Source organism: Elephantulus edwardii, unplaced genomic scaffold (genome assembly GCF_000299155.1).
Source record: "Elephantulus edwardii isolate Elephantulus edwardi_28Jun2011 unplaced genomic scaffold, EleEdw1.0 scaffold00033, whole genome shotgun sequence".
Taxonomy (NCBI): Eukaryota; Metazoa; Chordata; class Mammalia; order Macroscelidea; family Macroscelididae; genus Elephantulus; species Elephantulus edwardii.
Genome location: NW_006399783.1, coordinates 20,920,615 through 20,939,625, shown reverse-complemented (window position 1 = coordinate 20,939,625; position 19,011 = coordinate 20,920,615). Strand labels below are relative to the sequence as shown.

The 19,011-nt window shown below is 44.0% G+C and overlaps 2 protein-coding genes across 2 annotated transcripts in view; both read left to right on the top strand.

The window, feature by feature from the left end:
* The first annotated feature begins 1,600 nt into the window (after positions 1-1,600).
* On the top strand, positions 1,601-1,738 carry LOC102860740 (thymosin beta-4-like). The gene has a single exon (XM_006884408.1). It carries the CDS (start codon positions 1,604-1,606, stop codon positions 1,736-1,738), a length of 135 nt encoding a protein of 44 aa, XP_006884470.1. The 5' UTR covers positions 1,601-1,603.
* Positions 1,739-4,842: 3,104 nt separating this feature from the next.
* FAM193B (family with sequence similarity 193, member B) overlaps positions 4,843-19,011 on the top strand; it is a 35,202-nt gene continuing 21,033 nt past the window's right edge. Inside the window, exon 1 of the mRNA XM_006884407.1 lies at positions 4,843-5,116. Within this exon, the coding sequence (XP_006884469.1) occupies positions 4,904-5,116 (213 nt within the window). The 5' untranslated portion in view covers positions 4,843-4,903. The remainder of the gene's footprint in view (positions 5,117-19,011) is intronic.

Genomic DNA, 19,011 nt, shown 5'->3' with positions numbered 1-19,011 from the left:
TGTCATAGCCACAGTTTGCAAAAAGTGCAGCTATTGATTAATGCAATGTAGTGTCAATTAGATGTACATTCCTGAGGTCTTTTATCTGTTGTAGCATTGTCTTTTTTCTTTTTCTTTTCATTACATCAGGTATATTGCCCTGTAAATTGTGGTAGTGGTACCAGGAATAAAAAATTAAGGAATTTTTAACTTTTAAAAAAAAAAAAGGTATTTGCAATTAATTTTAAATACAAAATTCAGTCATTCTATTCCCAGCTTCATTTCTATCACCAAGCCCATATTCTCCAACTACTGTTCCTTCTTCACTCTTTCCTAGTTTTACATTTCAGTCACCAATTATCATTAATGTATCCTGATTCCATGTTCAGTCAATTTCAGACTGCAAAATTTGGTAAAATTTTCAATTTCTTCCTTTTTGGCTCTAGCTGTAGGAGCATATATTTGAATAATAGATGAGTCTTCCTTGTATGCATATGGATATTATCCTATCACTCAAAACATTGTATTTCAAGATAGAACTTGAGACTGACTTTTTGACTATGAATGCAGCATCATTCTTCCTGTTTTTCATTCCCTGCATAGTATACCATATGATTATCTGATTCAAAGTGGCCAAAGCTGGTCCATCTCATCTCACTAATGCCTAAGATGTTGATCAATTTCCAATTTTTCAACATTCAAGCTACACACATTCTATGTTCCAATTGTTAAACAATATTTAGTTTTTACTTTCCTCATTTCAAATTACTTCCAATCTGGGCTCTATCAATACACTACTATAACTATCCTCTTTCTTTAGTGTTCATAGGGTTTTCAAAAGCCTGTTGTTCAGGAAATAGATGGCCCGTCCTGCTTCTTAGTCTGTCTTAATTTGTGAATTCTACCAAAACTTGTCCAAGATGGGGAACTCTTATGGCATTTGACACACCAGTGATAAAGATTTCAGTATCCCCGAGTTATTTCAGTATAGCAAACTGACAGACAAGTGCTACACCACTTAGAACAATGTTCTCTCCAAACACAATTAATACTAGGCCAGAGGGGCCCAGGCCTAAAGGCCCAACCAGCTTTTAAATTACAAAGGCCCACCCACAAGATCCTGTTTGCCTAAACAAGAGGCTTTCCACCTACAGCTGATTGTAAACAATATTAGAAACAGCTAATCAGCTTACACTTGATCAACTACCTGATGAGTTATAGGATGATATCAAGATATCATCCATGAAGAAGGCAAAAGGTCATTACAAAAACAAAGCAGAAACAAAAAATCAAAATGAATGTTGGAAGTAGACTCTAAAGATTGCACTGGAGTGTTGAGAAGCCAAAACTAAAGGAAAACATGTTGACGTGAAAGGGCTGAACAGACAATTTCAAAGGACAGCTCAAGAGGACAAAGCAAAGTATTATCACGGAATGTGTAGAGAGCTAGAATTGGAGAACAGAAAGAGAAAAACTCGTTCTGCATTTCTCAAGCTGAAAGAACCGAAAAACAAATTTAAGCCTAATGTTACCATATTGAAAGATGCTGGCACTTGGCGGTCGCAGCACAGCGCGGACGAACCTCATCCTTCTCTCACGCCTCTCCTCGCTTCAATCCGCAACCATGTCTGACAAACCCGATATGGCTGAGATTGAGAAATTCGATAAGTCGAAACTGAAGAAGACAGAGACGCAAGAGAAAAACCCACTGCTTTCAAAAGAAACGATCGAACAAGAGAAGCAAGCGGGCGAATCGTAATGAGGCTGCGCCCCCAATCTGCACTGTACATTCCACAAGCATTGCCTTCTTATTTTCCTTCTTTTAGCTGTTTAACTTTGTAAGATGCAAAGAGGTTGGATCAAGTTTAAATGACTGTGCTGCCCCCTTTCACATCCAAGAATCTAGAACTACTGACAACTGAAGGCGGCCCCTGCCGCTCCCATCAGCCTGCATGGCTGGCAGGGAAGGAAAAGACCTTGCATGTTGGTGAAAGAAGGAGCTGGGTGGGACGACAGTGAATAAAATGTAGGGTTAAAAGCAAAGGTTGTCCAAGGTGTCTTGCGGCATAAAATGCAGTTTAATCGGAGTGCCATTTTTTTTTTGTTCAAATGATTTTAATTATTGGAATGCACAATTTTTTAAATATGCAAATAAAGTTTTAAAACCTGAAAGAAAAAAAAAAAAAAGAAAGATGTTATGGACAATATATTGAATGACCCAGAAAGCATCGAAAGAAGATGGAGGGAATACATAGTCACTGTACCAGAAAGAATTAATTGCCACTGAAAAATTTCAGGAAGTAGCATATGAACAGGAGCCAATGGTAATGAAGGAGGAAGTAGAAGCTGCATTAAAGGCATTGGCAAAAAAGAAGGTCCCAGGAATCTATGGTATACTAATTGTATTTCAGTTAACAGATGCACTCACCAGTCAATGCCAGAAAATTTGAAGGACAGATTGGAAGAGGGCCATATTTGTTCCCATTACCAAGAAAGGTGAGCCAACTGAATGTGGAAATTATAGAACAATATCATTGATATCACATGCAAGCAAAATACTGTTTTTCATTCAAAAATTACTGGATCAGTATATAAATAAGGAACTGCCAGAAGTCTAAGCAGGATTTAAAAGAGTTTGCGGCACGAGGGATATGATTGCTGATGTCAGATGGATCCTGGCTGAAAGTAAGGAATACCGGAAGAATGTCTATTTGTGCTTTATTGACTATGCAAAAGCGCTTCACTGTGCAGATCATGACAAGTTGGAGCTGGCATTCGCAAGAATGGGAATCCCAGAACAGTTGATTGTGCTGTTGAGGAACCTATACCTTGATCAGGAGGCTGTTGTGCAAACAGTGCAGGAGAGCACTGCATTGTTTAGCATTGGGAAAGGAGAGCATCAGGGTTGAATTCTTTCTCCATACCTATTCAATCTGTATGATGAACAAATTATCCAAAAAGCTGGAGTCTATGAGGAGGAGTATGGCATCAGGATTGGAGGATTGGGGGAGACTCATCAATAACCTGCATTATGCAGATGATACAACCTTCCTTGCTAAAAATGAGGAGGACTTGAAGCACTTGTTGCAGAAGATCAAGGAATGCAGCCTTTGGTCTGGATTACATCTCAGTGTCAGGAAAACAAAGATTCTTACCACTGGACCGATATGCAGTGTCATGATGGATAGAGAGGAGATGGAAATGGCTTCATCTTGCTTGGATCCACAATTGACACCATTCATACCAGCAGTTGGGAAATAAGGAGATGCATTGCACTGGGAAAATCTGCAGTTAGAGACCTTTTCAAACTATGGAGGAGTGGTGGTGTCAGTTTGAAGGCTAAGGTGTGTCAGGCCATAGTCTTTCCAGTTACTAGCTATACATCCAAGAGCTGGACAATGAATAAGGACGGCAGAAAAAGAATTGACTCCTTTGATCTGTGGTGTTGTGGAAGAACACTGAACCTCTAATAAATGGCAAAGAGAACGAACATATATGTTTCGGAGAGGGTGCAGCCAGAGTGCTCTTTGGAGGCAAAAATGATAAGGCTTCACCTCACACACTCTGGACATGTTTCTAGGAGGTGCTATTCCTTGGAGAATAATATGATACTGGGAAGGGTGGAGGGTTGGTGAAGGAGAGGAAGAACCTCAACCAGGTGGTTTGACACAGTGAATGTTGTAATGAACACTTCTGTGTCAGGAAGTGTGAGGATAGCACTGCGTACAACAGGGTTTAGATCTTTTGTTCATAGGCTTGCTATGAATCATGCTCGACTTGACGGCATCTAACAACAACAGTTTTCTCTGTCGACTTAGTAGTAAGGAGTTGCAGCTGCCAACTCAAAGGCATGCCATTCCAATCCAATCCATCAACTGCTCCACGGGAGAAAGATGGGCAACCACCTCCATGTGATATACTCTGAAAACCTGCTAGAAGGTCAGCTATGAATTGGTTCCTATTAGACAGAATATAACATTTTCTCTGCTACAAAATGAGAGCAGTCACACCCATGGCATTGTTTTGTGGAAGAGGTAGTCAAATGATGAATGTCGAAGTACTATTGTTGTTGTTGTTAAATGCCATGGTGTCAACTATCTATAACTTATTGACCTTGTGAACAAATCTGAAACTTGTCCTATCCTGCACCATCCTTGCCACTTCTGATGTGCTTGAGCCCATTGTTGCGGCCACTCTGTCAAACCATCTCATGGAGGGTCTTCCTCTTTCGCTGACCCTTCACCTTTCCCAATATAATGTCCTTCTCCAAAGACCAGACCCTCCAGGCAACGTGCCCAAAATATGTGACAGAACCTTTCCCCTTCCTTGCCTCTAACGAGCACTTCTGGCTGCACTTGCTCCAAGACAGATTTGTTTGTTCTTTCGATAGTTCACATTACATTAATTCACTCATTCATTCATCAGGGAATTGTTAAGTCTCTAAGAGCTTGGCTGTTAACCGAAAGGTTGGCAGTCAGAACCTCGGCACTCTCCAAGAGAAAGATGTGACAAATCCGCTCTCTTTAAGATCACAGACTAAGAAATCCTGTGTGAGAGGGAACTCTTCCCTGCAGAATCGGACTAGTCGGAATCTACTCAACGGATAACAGGTTTGGTTTCTCTTAACGCACAGCACAATTTCTCCAACTTCTACACCCGCTCCCCTTCCCAAGATCTCGGGAGGCGTAGGGCGTCTCCCCACAAGGCTCTTTCTCCCCGGGAACTCTGGGTGGTGACCTTAAGCAAGATGGCGCAGGCGGCTTCAGGGGCTAATGCGGCGGCGCGGACTCCACATGCCCTCTGACCTGCTGGCAGCGAACGGAGGGGAGCCGGGCGCCGCCATATTGGCTGTTGTCCTGTGAGGGGAGAGGCGGCGGAGGCGGCTGCGGCGGGAGTGGAGCGGGGTAGCGGCACGAGCGGCGGAATGACTCGGAGGCGGAGCAGGCCGAGCGGTGGCGCGGGCCGGCGCGAGCGGGCGCGGGTCCTGGGGCCCCCGAAGCCCCAGGCGCCCGAGCCCCCGCCGCCGCCGCCGAGCCTGGAAGCGGGAGCGGGTGCTGGACCCCCGGGGGCGCCCGCGGAGCCCGAGCATGACGGCCCCAGGGAGGAAGAGGAGCCCAAGCTGGTGCCCGGCCTGCAGGTAGGAGCGAGCGGGGCTGCTCGGGCGCTTTCGCATCCCTGGAGCGGGGTCAGGGCCAGGGCGGGGTTGGGGATGAACCGTCCTCCCCGGGCTGTAACTGGCGCCTGCACCCCGGTCCGAGGCGGGAGTGGAGGCTGGGACCCCTCTTTCTAAAGCCGAGGCCAGGCTGCAGCCGGCATGGCTCGCCCCGCCACCTCCGGGCTGGAGCCGAGGCCCGGCGTGCTGCTCACCCGCCCACACTGGGGCTGGCGCGGGTCCGAGGCGGCGGCTCCGCGCTCTGCCCTTCACCTCGCTCCGACCCACCTGCTCCCCCACCCACGAGCCTGGGGCCGCATCTCCGGCCGGGGCCCTGGAAGGCTGGCCGCAGACTCTCCCCTCTGCCCCTGGGAACGGCTCCACCCCTTCTCCTGCCCTGCCCGAAGCCACTTGCCCCATCAGCAGCTGTCCCCCCAGCATATGTCTCCTGGGGCCCCCTCCTCCCTCTGCCCAGAAGAGCAGTTGCAGCAAAGAGTCAGACTGACTACCCAGAAGACTTATCTGGTAGGGCTCCCGCACTGAGATGGAAACCCAGCAAAGCCGGTCCTATTTCTGTCTGTCCCCCTGGCCCACCCAGATCCACAGATCCCCCTGGGCTGGGCGAGTCCTGCTGAGAGTGAACAGTAGGACCCTCTAAAGCTACCAGTACCAGCTTGCCACCTGGAGGAAGGTCACTTTTCCTTTTTAGCAAAGGAGATAATGGGAGGCACTCTGCCAGTGTGCAGAAGACGCCAGGGAGGCACGGGGCCGCAGATGCTCTGGGAGGGTTGTGGCGTCCCGGGATGGGTGGCTCGCCCTAAGCTTGCTCTGACAAAAGAGTTTTGAGTTGGTCTTTTGGCTGAGCCTGCTCCGGGCAGGCTCCTGCAGGAGACTTGAAGGGTCGGATGCAGCGCCGGATGAGGATGAGGCGTGGCGGAAGATGCGTTTGGCTCTGCAGACACTGCATCGGGCAGCAGGGGACTCTGGGAGGCTGGTGCAGCCAGAAGGCATGGCTCTTGACAGCTTTCTAGTAGAGTCTCTGGAATTGTGCATGTGAGTGGGGATGTCATTTGGGGTACCGTTCCCAGAAAGCCTTTCCTGACCTCCCCAGTTGCTGTCAGGTGCCCTCTCCACACCCACAGCCCCTCTGTACTTCCCTCTGGTAGCACTCCCCATTTTGTGATGAACCGTTCTGTTGCTGTGTCTGTTCCCCTCTTTGGACTGTGAACCCCACATGGGCACAGACTGTGTCACATATCTCTGCTCCTCCATGCCTAGCCCAGGACTTTGCTGACAGAGTAGAACATAACTAGGTGAATGAAGGGAGAAAATGAGTCAAGAATCTGTGCTTATTGTAACCCAATTTTGATGCTGGTCTCCTTTTTGTCTCATATCACAATAACAAAGTTTTTCATTAATGTGTCACACTTTCTGAGTGTCATGGTCAGCAGCAGCATCCCTACTTCCTACCCTAGGCTGAGACTGCTTTGCTTTAAGTCCAGTCCCCTCAGGTTGGCTCACCTCGTTGAGTTTTCATTAGAACCTGAGACTCCTTCCCTCTCCAGCCTTCTCTTTCCTTTCTCTATCACATATCTCCCTCCTCTCCTCCCCAGCGCTGTTTATCCAGAAAGGAGGAGTGGGGAAAGAGAGCTAGTGTCTTCTCCCTCTCACATGCAGACCATACTATTCTTCAGGATCCCTGCTACTTTTCATTCCACTCAGCCAGCCTACAGTCTTCATTGTATAGAGAAGCCAGAAAACTCAGATGACTTAGTCATTCAGCTTTTATTTAGCATACAAGTTTCCCAAGAGCTGTGACCTTTTAACTTGTCTGACATCTTGGTTCCTGCCATGTCCTGTCTACCCCACGACTTGACCCGTCTGTTAATTTATTCATGCCAGGCACTTAACATGTCTTCTAATCTTCTCACCATCTCAGCATTGAGTACCTTTGTAATTAATTATTGGTGCAGTTATTTGGTTTTGCTTCACAAACCCTGAGAATACAGGATCCATATCAGACCTTTGTACCCCTATGCCTGGTGATTAACAAATATTGATGGACACGCTGAAGGATATAAATGTTACTACCCCATTTTACAGATGAAGAAACAGAAACTTGGACTAAATGTTTGCACATAATGATTCCTACTATGAGTCTCAGGCAGTGGAGAAAAAAATACACTCTGTACTTTGGGGAATTATTAATTTTCTTATTAAGACAAGAAAGAAGTGAAACAAACTGAAAAACACTCCTTCCTGATTGTGTCCTACTTTCTTGCTGTGGAGCTGGATGCCAAGAAACAGGCTTTTGTGCCCTGATGAAAGTACCTGGTAAAAAAGTTGGGGTCAGTCACTGCTCTGCCTGCAGGAATCTTTTAGTGACAATCTTCTGGCTTAACTTCTACCACCTTTTATAACCTGTAACCCTCATGTGCACAGAGTAGGAAAGTAAGGTGAGACTCAGTGTCTTAGGCCAGACTTAAGACACAGTAGTAAATAGGGCAACTTCTAGTCCACAGATGTTTCTAGAGTCCCGACTCACATATTAGTTGGTTAATTTTAGCTTGTATCTTAAAAATCCAGTGATTTCCCACTGATTTGGAGTTGTACCTTGTCTTAAAAATAAATATCTGGTGATATTAAACCCATATCCTTCCCATCCCCATAATCATCAGTCTTCCCTTTAGATAGCATATGCTTCCTAGGTCACTCCTCTCCTCAACAATCTCATAACTTCTGTATAGAAAGCATACACATTTATTAGGAGGCCTGGTGCGTCGGTAACTAAGTACTCAGTTGCTAACTGTAAGGTCAGTGGTTTGAACCTGTGGGTTTCACAGTGGGAGAAAGATGAGTCAGTCTGCTCCTAAAAAGATTTAAAACCAGAGGAGCTCTGGTGACAAGAAAGCTGCACTGCAGTCCCAGAGGCACGTGGTTCAAATCCACCAGATGCTCTGCTGGAGAAGGAAAGGCAATCTCCTCCTCTGCCAGATCCAATTTGATGGTCACACACACAAACTAATAATAATAATAATAATAATAATAATAATAATAATAATAATAAATTAAAACCTTGGAAACCCTTTGGGGCAGTTCTCTGTGCCCTGTGAAGTGTTTTTTTAATTAGAATTGACTCAGTGAGAATGAGTTTAATTTTTTTGTTTGTACAGATTTAAGTATGGCACCCTGAGCTAATCGAGGCCACAAAAAATCCTCGTTCCAATTGTTTCAGGCCACTGTACCACTTTGATCAGTTCACTAAGAATGTAGATCCCCACCCCCTTTACTTAACAAGATTTTTTTTTAAATTTCTTTATTTTTCATTTCAATGAACATCTACAGAGATTTTGGAATTCCATTCATTCATTGTTGCACCCCTCTCCCCGCCCCCCCCACAAGATTTTTTTTAAGTTACTGCTTTATTAACAAGAAGGGGGAGAAAAAAATAAAACCCACTGAAGGATGCTGTGTAGAGGAGTGTTACTGTTGTCAAATGCCATTGTCCTCTGTGATTTATAGCGACCCTACGAATGACAGATGCATGCGAACCTTGCCCTAAACTACCCCATCCTCACAATCTCTGATATGCTTAAGTCATCCACTTAAGCCTCCTTCTAATAACTCTGGGCAGTTCTTGCCCCTCTAAGCCTCACTGGTGACTACACAAGAGAAGGCGAAGCTTCCCACGTGGCACCCAGTACAGAGAGGCTTCTCAAGCACAGATGGGAATGGGAGGCAGTGTGGGGACAGCAGCTGTGCCCCGGCGGCCACCCAAAGCCCAAATGTTCTCACCTGCTCACCTGGCCAGCTGTCTTTCAGTGCTGCTTGAGCCCCTCAGCTTTGTAATCCAGGTGTACTCTCAAAAAAACCCCTCAAGGACACTTACTAGGATGAAAATCAGCAATTGTGGGGAGCTGAGTTCATCCAACCCTTCCCCACCGCCTGTTCCTCTCCATCCCTGATCTCTACAGCATCCCCTAGGACTTGGGCTAGTCTTGTTTAACAGGACTCTAGAGACCTGGTTCTCCCACTGCTTAGAGTAAACCTGGCTCTTCAAGGAATTAGAGCAAAATATCAGTCAGCATTTTTTATTAAAACCATCTCATTATGTTAAATCCATTCAGCAAACATTAAATTCCTTCTGTGCAAAGCATTTATTAGAAGTACAACGATGGGTAAGATCAACCCTAGCTTGTTAGAATCCTACTTACCTCTCATGTGTCACCTTCATTGCAAGTGGAGAGAAGTGACAATGAAGGCTCCCTGTCGCCTGACTGTTTAGCAAGTAAGGACACTCACCATGTAGAAAAGCCTTGAAAGATAAAGACTATTCAGATTTCTGAAATTTCGTTCTCAACACACCTCAGAGCAGTAAGCTTAATACTATGTCTGATAGACCTGAATCCTACCACCTTTACTTCCCTCGACTTTATGTTCGATTTCTGTGATGCTATTCTCACCTGCTGGGCAGCCATTCATTCCTTTAACCCATGCATTCCTAGGCTACCTCTTGCCTGGTGGTGTGTATTCTGAAAACACTAACCGTCTAACCTGATCTGTGTCATTCCTGTGCTAGATGGGAATGAAATCCCATTTACAACAATGTGAGGTAAGGGTATAGTATCTGTTTCCTGTGAGTTAAAGTTCAAGTCCCAGATCCTTGCAAGGGACCTTAGGATATATTCCTGCTTCTTATATGTTCTCACATATAAAATGACAGTGATACCATACTCAAAAGGGTTAAAGTTGGGGTACAACAAGTAATACATGCAAAGCACCTTGTATAAGCTGCAGCTAAAATTAAAAATACTTAGTGCTGAGAATGCACAGATGTGATACCCTAGAGAAGGACGGTCCAGGAAAAGACTTAGGCCTGAGTCTTCAAGGTCAGGAGGTTGTTCTTCCAGAGGTCAAGGTAAGATAAAGAGGTCTAGACATACACAAAGTCCAGAGGTAAGGAACCAGCCAGTTCATTTGGAGAGTTGGTAGTGATGGAGGCCGGAGAGTTTAGCAGAGTTCTTAAAACTACCCTGAAAAGTTTAAGCTTTATTCTGCAAAAATAATGAGAGGTTGGTGAAAGCTTTTATGTAGGGAAGCAAATACGCTCTGCTCCAGAATGTTGCCTGATGAGCATGTGAAGAAGAGAGGCTGCATCTGGCATTCTGTGATACCTCCTCACCCTTCCCCAGTCTCGTCATCAGAATCCCCAGTGTGTGGCTGACACAGTCCCTGTCCTTTAGAATGGAGGCTCTAGGTCTAGAACTCTGGAATCTAAAGCTGCTTTACCCCAGGTGATTCTGGTGTGTACCTAGTTTAGGAGCTGCTGAGCGGTGGGTGCTGTGCAGGGATAACACAATACACATGGGCTTATTGTGCTGTTGGTGTCAGGTGCTTGTCCTGTCAGTTCTGACTCAGAGTGACCTGTGTACAACAGAGGTTGTACAACACTCTCGTCATTCATGTACCATCCTAACAGTCCATGTTTTGCTGAGTCCATTGTTGTAGCTCCTGCTAGTCTTTTTTTGAGGGTCTTCCTCTTTTTTTCACTGACCTTCTACTTTTCCTGGCATAGTTGTATTTCCTTACTAATCTGTAGTGAACTGTTTCACTATGTCAATGATATGGTGAAATCATTTAGTATAGGTGAGTAAGGAAGCACAGTCAAACCCATGCATACCTTATTTATTGTGAAATCTATTCCTGATGCTGCGGGGATCTTTGCAGAGGGAGGCCTGTGATAGTCTTCAAAGAATTACTCTTCCCAGTGGTGATGAGAGCTTTTCCATAAGCTGAATAGAAACCAATATTTTTTAAAAAAGAAAGAAAACTTTCCCCAATTCTCTAGTTGTCCTATTAATAATGCCCTTCAGATGCTATCCTGCAAAACATACTTGTGTCTACAGTATGCTTCTGCATGGCTGAAGTAAAGAGCCTTATGGGACACAGAGTGGTGGAGAAGGCAGATTTGTCAACCACTAAAATACGTATGATAAGCTCTGTTCTGGCACCCCTGGAGGCCTGTGGAGAGCGGAACAAATCAACCATTTCCAGTCCTGCATCATCTTCACTGTCACTGAATGTTCAAGTCAGCATTGCAGCTCTTAAGCACTCTGCCAGGAAAACAATTAAGTCTGTGTTGGAGAGGGTGAAACCAAGTCTCTCCTTGGAGGCTGGAATTTTGAAGCTCTGCCTCACTTACCTTGGGCATGTGGCCAGGAGAGACCAGTCCTTGGAGAAGGACATCATGCTCGAAAGTATAGAGGGATAGCACAGGAGAGGAAGACTGACAGTCGTCGTCCCCCCCCCCACACACACACACACATGAATTGATACAGTTACTGGGGCAATGGGAGTAGTGTGTGGAGTCAGTGAGACTGGCTCAGGACAGGGCAGGCTTCAGAGCTGTTGCACATAGGGTCGTTATGAGTCACAGGCGACTTGATGGCACATAACAATCACCATTATTTATTTAAATAACACATAGGAGTGTCTTGGGATTGGGTTCTTTGTTGTTTGTGTTTGGTTTTTTGGTTAGGATTTCTCCTCTTCCATAGAACACACCAACCCCCTTGCATCTTTGATGTGTAGATATGCTGTATGCAAAAGTGTATAGGGATCTGTTTCTTTAAAAATGTTATAGAATCCAAGAGCAAACAAAGCACAATGTCTGCAGCCTTATGAAAGTGTAACACCTAATCTAAGCCTATAAAGAAGAGAAGGAAGAAGCCAAAGGAATAACATGAGTAAAAGTGTGAATATCTCATATATTGGAGAAAGAAATAGTAAATGGTCCTTCAAGGCAAGATATGTTGAAGCAGAAAAGAGAGTTTCGGAGAATCTTTCTTACATCATGGGGAAGGCTTAATGGCTATGCCCTTCAAATCTCAGCTTCTCTGTGCCCACACTTTCATCCTCATGAGACGCCAGGCTGCTCCCAGCTGCATCGCTCTGTTCACGTAGCCTGTGGCTACAGTACTAGAGTCCTATAGACCATCTCCCCCCTGCTTTTTTAAATTTTCATTGCCATTGAGTCAGAACAACTCATAAAGTACCCCTCCATAGTATTTTCAAGACTGTAAAATCACGTGGGAGAAAATTGCTCATCTTTCTCCCTGGTAGTAGCTGGTGCGTTCGAACCTAGAGAGACAAGGGTTAGCTGTCAGCTCCCTAAGCTACTACAACACCAGAACTCCCTAACTCCTATTTTGTCTTTATTCGAGTTGTTTAGCTCCCCAACCCCCTCTTGTGGTTTCCCTTCCCTTCTGAAATTAATAGATCTACTTTGAAAAGTGATAAAGGAACCTAAATCAGAAAGACAGTGCCTGAGGGATTGCGGACAGTGAAGGCTCTTTTTTAGGATGTTGTCAAAAGAAATGGGCTTGGGGATTAAGAGAAGCCTTGAAGGTCACCTCTTTAGCACTTTCTGTCCTATGCTTCAAGTAATAACTTTGGATTGGGCAAGTCTCACTTAGTAAGTTTCCCTGTCATTTCTTCCAGGGCAGAAGAGGAAAGAAACTAACGGGTATTGAGCACCTACTGTGTGCCAGACCCAGGCCAGGTATTTTGCATAATTTATTTCCTTCTGTCCCTACAACTATGTGAAATATTATTTTATTCTCTTTTCATAAATGAGGAAATTGAAGCCCAAAGTAACTGGGTAACAAAGATCATACTGAAAATGGCAGAGCTGAGAATAAACTAAAAATTGTCTATGTTAAAAGCTCATACTCTCTTCTCTTCCTCATACCTGTACTGGGAGTACAAAGTAGTGTGTGGGAGTTTTGCCTGAAAATCTAGGTACAGAAGAGATAGTTTCGTTTCCAGTGGCTTATTATATCCAGGAAGCATGCTCAGTGAACATGAGCTAGCCTTAGGGGATGGAGGGCCTCTGGGTTCAGAGAGACTCACTGCCCAGGTCTTGGAAAGATTAGCATTTGCTACCTGAGTGGGAGTTGGGGCACAGGATGGGTTATGCCACCTCTCTATGAATTACAGCAGCTTTGACTGCCGGCCTCAGGATTGTCTACAACTCTTAACACCAATGCCCTCTGGAGTCTGTGACTCAGAATGATACAGCCATGCTTTCATTATAACAAGTTGGGGAGGGGTTGGTTCAACTTTTCTATTCTTTGTGTAGAGCAGTTGAAATATAAACCGGATGGGCTCTAGCCACTCACTCATTTATTCTGTGAATGCCTGTGATGTGCCAGGCCCAAGCCAAGCCTATTCTGGAGACAGTTCAGTGACCAAAATCCACTTCCTGGCCCCAAGGAGGTGGAGAGAGAGAGAACAATACATCCATGGTACATTGTAATCCATGCTATACTAAAATTATTTTTCTGCTTCCTGTGGCCCAGCACAAACTTTACTGACCTGTGATGAGGGTCTTAGGAGATGAGTACAAACTTGCCAAGAAGACCTCGGGTGTTTCAGTGGTCAAAGTGTGGCTGAGGAGCAGCATTACTAGAACCTGATGTTCTTAGGTCTTGGAGTGGAAGTGAGGAGTGGAAGAATTGACTGGAGCTAAGTCATGAATGCCAGGGAGCAAGTGGCCTTGTAGTGAATTACAACCTAATCATTAATAATGTGCAGCCAGGGAACCTGACCCATTTGCTCTTGGGGCCAAAAAAGGGACTAAGGTAGGAAAGAAGAATTAACAGCAGGAGATCCACAAACTGGATAAGGTGTAGGAGAAGGCTTATGAAAGTTTACCTAAAGCTTACATCTTAAAGCCCTGTGAATCGATTGTTTTTGTTTCTTCTTAGCTTCGTTTTCCAAAATGGCTGAGATGTTTGGGAACATTGCTAAACTCATACATGAACTTAACTGGTTTATGTTTGTGTTCTTAATGCTGGAACTGTATTGTTTGATATTTCCTCTGCACTTAGCACAATGGTTTACACAAGATAGGAGCTCAGAAAACATGGCATGAATGGGGTGGTGGCACTACGGTGATGAGGAGTTTTTCTAGGCTGAGAGTTAATCATTTCCCCTGCTAATGGGAGGAACTTTAGCCGCTACTGCTGTCTTAACCTACCTTGGTAACAGAGAGGCTCATGGAACTGGGTGCCTTGAGAGTAGAGTGTTCTAACGAGCCATTTCAGAATAGAATTTGAAGCCTATTGCAGGACAGCTGGTTAGATACAGCATGTGTCTTGGGGAAATTCTAAACAAATAGACATGAACTCTTGGGACTAAAAGCATCCGTGGGAGCAGTGAGAGCAGGTGTAGTGTTGGAAATTAGCGATCTAGCTTCAGCATAATCCTTTACAATCTCCTGACCTGTAACCTGCAATCTTCCCCAGCAGTTCCCAAATTGTGAGTAGAATGGCTGAGGTAAATAATTGAGTTGAGTCCCCAGAGACCTATCCCTAGATAAATTGTGTTACTGTTAGGACTCACTGTCCCTTACCAAGCACCCATTGTGTAGCCAATGAGCAGTTCTAAAAGTGAACACTCTGGAGATCCTAAAAAGAAAAAAAGGTTGGGGGTAGCACCTGGAGAGTTTTTGTTTGTGTTGGTTATATCTATTGATATTCACTAAATTATTAAAATTGAAAATTTTTAAAAATATTTATTAGTTTATAATAGTATTAAACCTGTCACATGTATCATCAATAACACTTGATTAAGAATAATTCTTTTGGAAAGAATCTGAAAAGAATGATCTTGTTTTCATTTTTGAAAATTTCTTTTTACTTTATAGAATAAAACTGTATTCTCATACATGCTTATGCATTAATTCTGTTGCATTGCTTTGTTTTGATTGGAGTATGTGGGGAAGAAAATCCAGCCTCACACAGATAAGTAAATGGAACAGGGAGGTGTATTTTAAATAGTCTTTCTAGATGATTATAGATATTCTTTGCTAGATGGAATCTGAAACTATATTGGTTAGATTTTTATACTCTCTTAAAAGAAAACCTATCGATATGAGTAGCAGACGACTGGATGGCACATAACAACAACATTGGTTTGTCCTGCTTTGGAGATTAATCTTTTGTTCACATGTGACTTTGTAACATACTTTGATCATTTTGGAAATCGGTTTACTTGCTGAGTTACACAAATCTTCCATTTTCTTTTCTAGTATCTTTTGATACTAGATAACATTTCATAAACAAATCTTTTCCTTGTTGGGAAGCTGTCAAGTTTGTCGTGGTGATGGATACAAGCTTTCAAAAGTTCTTTGACTTGAAACATTGAATTTTCTCATTGGAAACAAATACTGTCAGTTGTTTTCTTTGGATTAACAACAGGTTCATTTTGTTCATTCATTGTAAAGAAAGTATCTAGTAAATACCAAGTCTGAATAACTTTAGTTTGCCATTCTTTTGAGTAAAAATGTAGTTGTCTGTTTTGGGGGTGGGGATAGGAGACATCCCTCCCAAATGATTAATTCAGCTCACAACCTACATTAGTGTGCTGCAGAATGCTTTATGCTTATTTTCCATCCTTATCAAACAAAACATTTTAAAACTAGACTCTGGAAGATTTTAAAATGTGGGAATTAAAATTTGGCTTCATAAGCAAAGACATTCTGACCTGAACCTGGCACTTTCCTCTGCCCCACCCCCACCCCAAGTACACCTAGTGTAAGGACTAAATGACTACCAGTGATTCCATGCCGTTGTCTTGATCTCCTGTAAGGCACCAGAATTTTACCTATATATTTTCATGTGAACCTGCAGTCCTGCTCAGTGGATGTAATTTCCCTTACCATTTTAATATTAACCTCTCCAGTATCACTTCTGACCAAGTCCAGACACAACTTCTTTGTCACTGAAATTTTAAAAGACTATTCATTGATTATGCAAAGGCATTTGACTGCGTGGATCATAACAAACTGTGGCTGACTCTGAGAAGAATGGGAATCCCAGAACATTTAATCGTGCTAATGCGAAACCTATACTTGGACCAAGAGGCAGTAGTCAGACAGAGCAGAGCAACACTGCGTGGTTTAAAATTGGGAAGGGTGTACGCCAGGGATGTGTCCTGTCTCCATACCTTTTCAACCTGTATGCAGAGCAGATTATCCGAGAGGCTGGGCTCTATGAGGTGAAACGTGGCATTAGGATTGGTGGACGATCTGTCAACAATCTGCGTTATGCAGATGACACAACCCTGCTCGCTGAAACTGAGGAGGACCTCATGCACTTACTGCAGAGGGTCAAGGACTGCAGCCTTCAATATGGACTGAGGCTCAATGTCAAGAAGACAAAAATTCTCACCACTGGACCAATCGGTAGCATCAGGATGGATGGTGAAGAGATTGAGATTGTTCACAGCTTCAGTTTGCTCAGCTCCACGGTCAACACTCTTGGCACCAGTAGCCAGGAAATAAAAAAACGTATTGCGATGGGAAAGTCTGCGGTTAGGGACCTCTCTAAAGTACTCAGGAGTAACGGTGTCTCTCTGGAGACTAAGGTGCACCTGATACAGGCCATGGTTTTTGCAATCACTTGTTATGCATCAGAGAGTTGGACAATGACTAGGGAGCATAGAAGGAGAATTGACGCCTTTGAGCTGTGGTGCTGGAGAAGAGTACTGAATGTACCATGGACTGCCAAGAAAACAAATAGATTCATCCTAGAGAGGGTTAAACCAGGCTGCTCCTTGGAGGCAAGGATTCTGGGGCTTCGCCTGACATACTTTGGACATGTTGTAAGGAGAGACAGGTCTTTGGAGAGGGACATCATGCTGGGCAGAGTGGAGGGACAGCGCAGGAGGGGAAGACCCTCTGTGAGGTGGATTGATTCAGTGACTGGGGTACTCGGGATGGGTGTGCCAGAGGCAATGAGATTGGCACAGGATAGAGCAGGGTTTAGGGCTTTTGTACATAGGGTCGCTATGAGTTGCAAAGGACTCGACGGCATATAACAATAACAACAACATTTATTTGGACCAAAGCAAACCTAGTATGTAATCCAAGCTGCCTTTGGATTTTGTTGGCTTAAAGAAGCATCTTTTCCTGCTGGCAGTAGTTCAGGCTTACAGACTTGTTGATCAGAGTAGAGCTGGGGCTTCAGCCCCTATTTGACCCCTTGACACACTGGCACCTATTCCCAGTAGCTCTGGCCCAGATCCCAAATTTAAACACAAGAAAGTGGTTGCAGCAGTGGTCACTAGTGTGTCAGAGATGATGAGGATGGCACAGGATAGGACAAGGGTCAGGTCTTTTGTTCCTAGGGTTGTTATGAGTTGCACTCAACTTGATGGTACCTGACAACAAGCAGCAGCTCATTCCTTCTCCGTTCTGCATTGCATCTATCTAATCTTTTGTATCAGATATACGCAGGGGCCCCTACTCTTCTCATCTGAATGAAAGATTATTTGAAGGTCTGGTAAGTCACTTATGCCTCAGTCTGCCCTTTCCTGATGCTTGGTTCTACCAAATAATGCACTGGAAGACTGAGTACCCAATTCTTGTGTTTATATCTTCACAGGCTCAGTCAGTCAATAAATACTTTATAAAGCACAGTGTATTACTAGAAATAGCCTTGATCCAGTTTGCTAGTGAAAATGGTTGAGGTAAACCATAATTTTTTTTTCCTCCTGATCTTGCAAGTATTTGGTGGAGCTCCCAGTTTAAGTCTGGTTTGGAAGCAGGAGTGGCATCCACTTCCTAAACCACATGTCTCTGGAAACTCGATGAACTTGGAGAAAAAACAACAGTTACAGAAAGGCTTCGGGTCTTTTGTTCATAGGGTCACTATTAGTCCTGTTTGACTCGAAGGCAGTCAACAACAACAAACAACAGTCTTGCAAGGGAAGCAAGCATGAAAGCAAAATAATGCAACAAAGTGTTTTGCGCATAAGCCAAGGTATATGGATTTCAAAAGTTTCTACCCTTTCAGCTTTTAATCAGAAGCCAGACTTTAGTGCATAAACCAGAAAGTAAAGTGATTATGTAGTCAGCTTCCTCTTTAATTTTTTCTCTCTCTTTATCCAGGAAAAGTTAGAATGCCATAACTTAATGATTATCAGACCGAGGTCAGAAAAGTCTTTGGCCTGGTCAGGTAAAGAGAAAAAGGTATTGGTTTTAATTGCTGCAGTTGCCAACACCTTGGGGTCTGGGCATGTGGGTGAAACAGCACAAATTCCCTTTGTGAATAACCCCAAACTGCAGGGATTCTGCTCAGAGTACCCTGAGAGATTAGGCAGAGTTACCTTAGAGCTTTTTTGATTAGATTCCCAATCAAGAGGACTGCTGTAGCCTTTCCTTCCTCTTTCCTCATCTGTCTCTACAGAGAGTCTAAAACTTAAGCTGAAGTGAGAAAGAACAATAGTTTTGGGTCTGCTGGGTTTAAGAAACAGTTTTGTCAGCCTTTATGAACTAAAATGGTTAGCTATAAGATTCAATAGACATTTATTGAGCATGTGCTCTATGTGGAAACAGTGCCAGGTGCTAAAACTTCAGCTTGAGGACCACCAGGTGAAAGCCTGGTTTGACTGGCTCTGAAGGGTATAAAGAATCATGATTGCCAGGAATTTGGAGAATGCAGGAGATTGCAGCCAAAGAGAATTCTGAAGTGTTCACTTTTTCTCTGCCAATGTAAAATCTGAAGTAGCAGTGGTATTACAAACTGAATATAGTATCTCTAGGGTTTGGGATTCCCACCACTCTCTGTAGGGTGACAGAGGAAGAATTGATGCCTTTGAGCTGTGATGTTGGAGAAGAATACTGAATGTTGCACGAATTTCCAGAAGAATAAACAGATATGTCTTGAGAAAAAATGCAGCCAGAGTTCTCCTTGGAGGCAAGGATGGCAAAGCTTCATCTCACATACTTTGGGCACGTTGTTAGGAGAGGCTTTTCCGTGGAAAGGAACATCGTGTTTGGAAAGGTAGGAGGTCAGAGAAAGAAAGGAAGACTC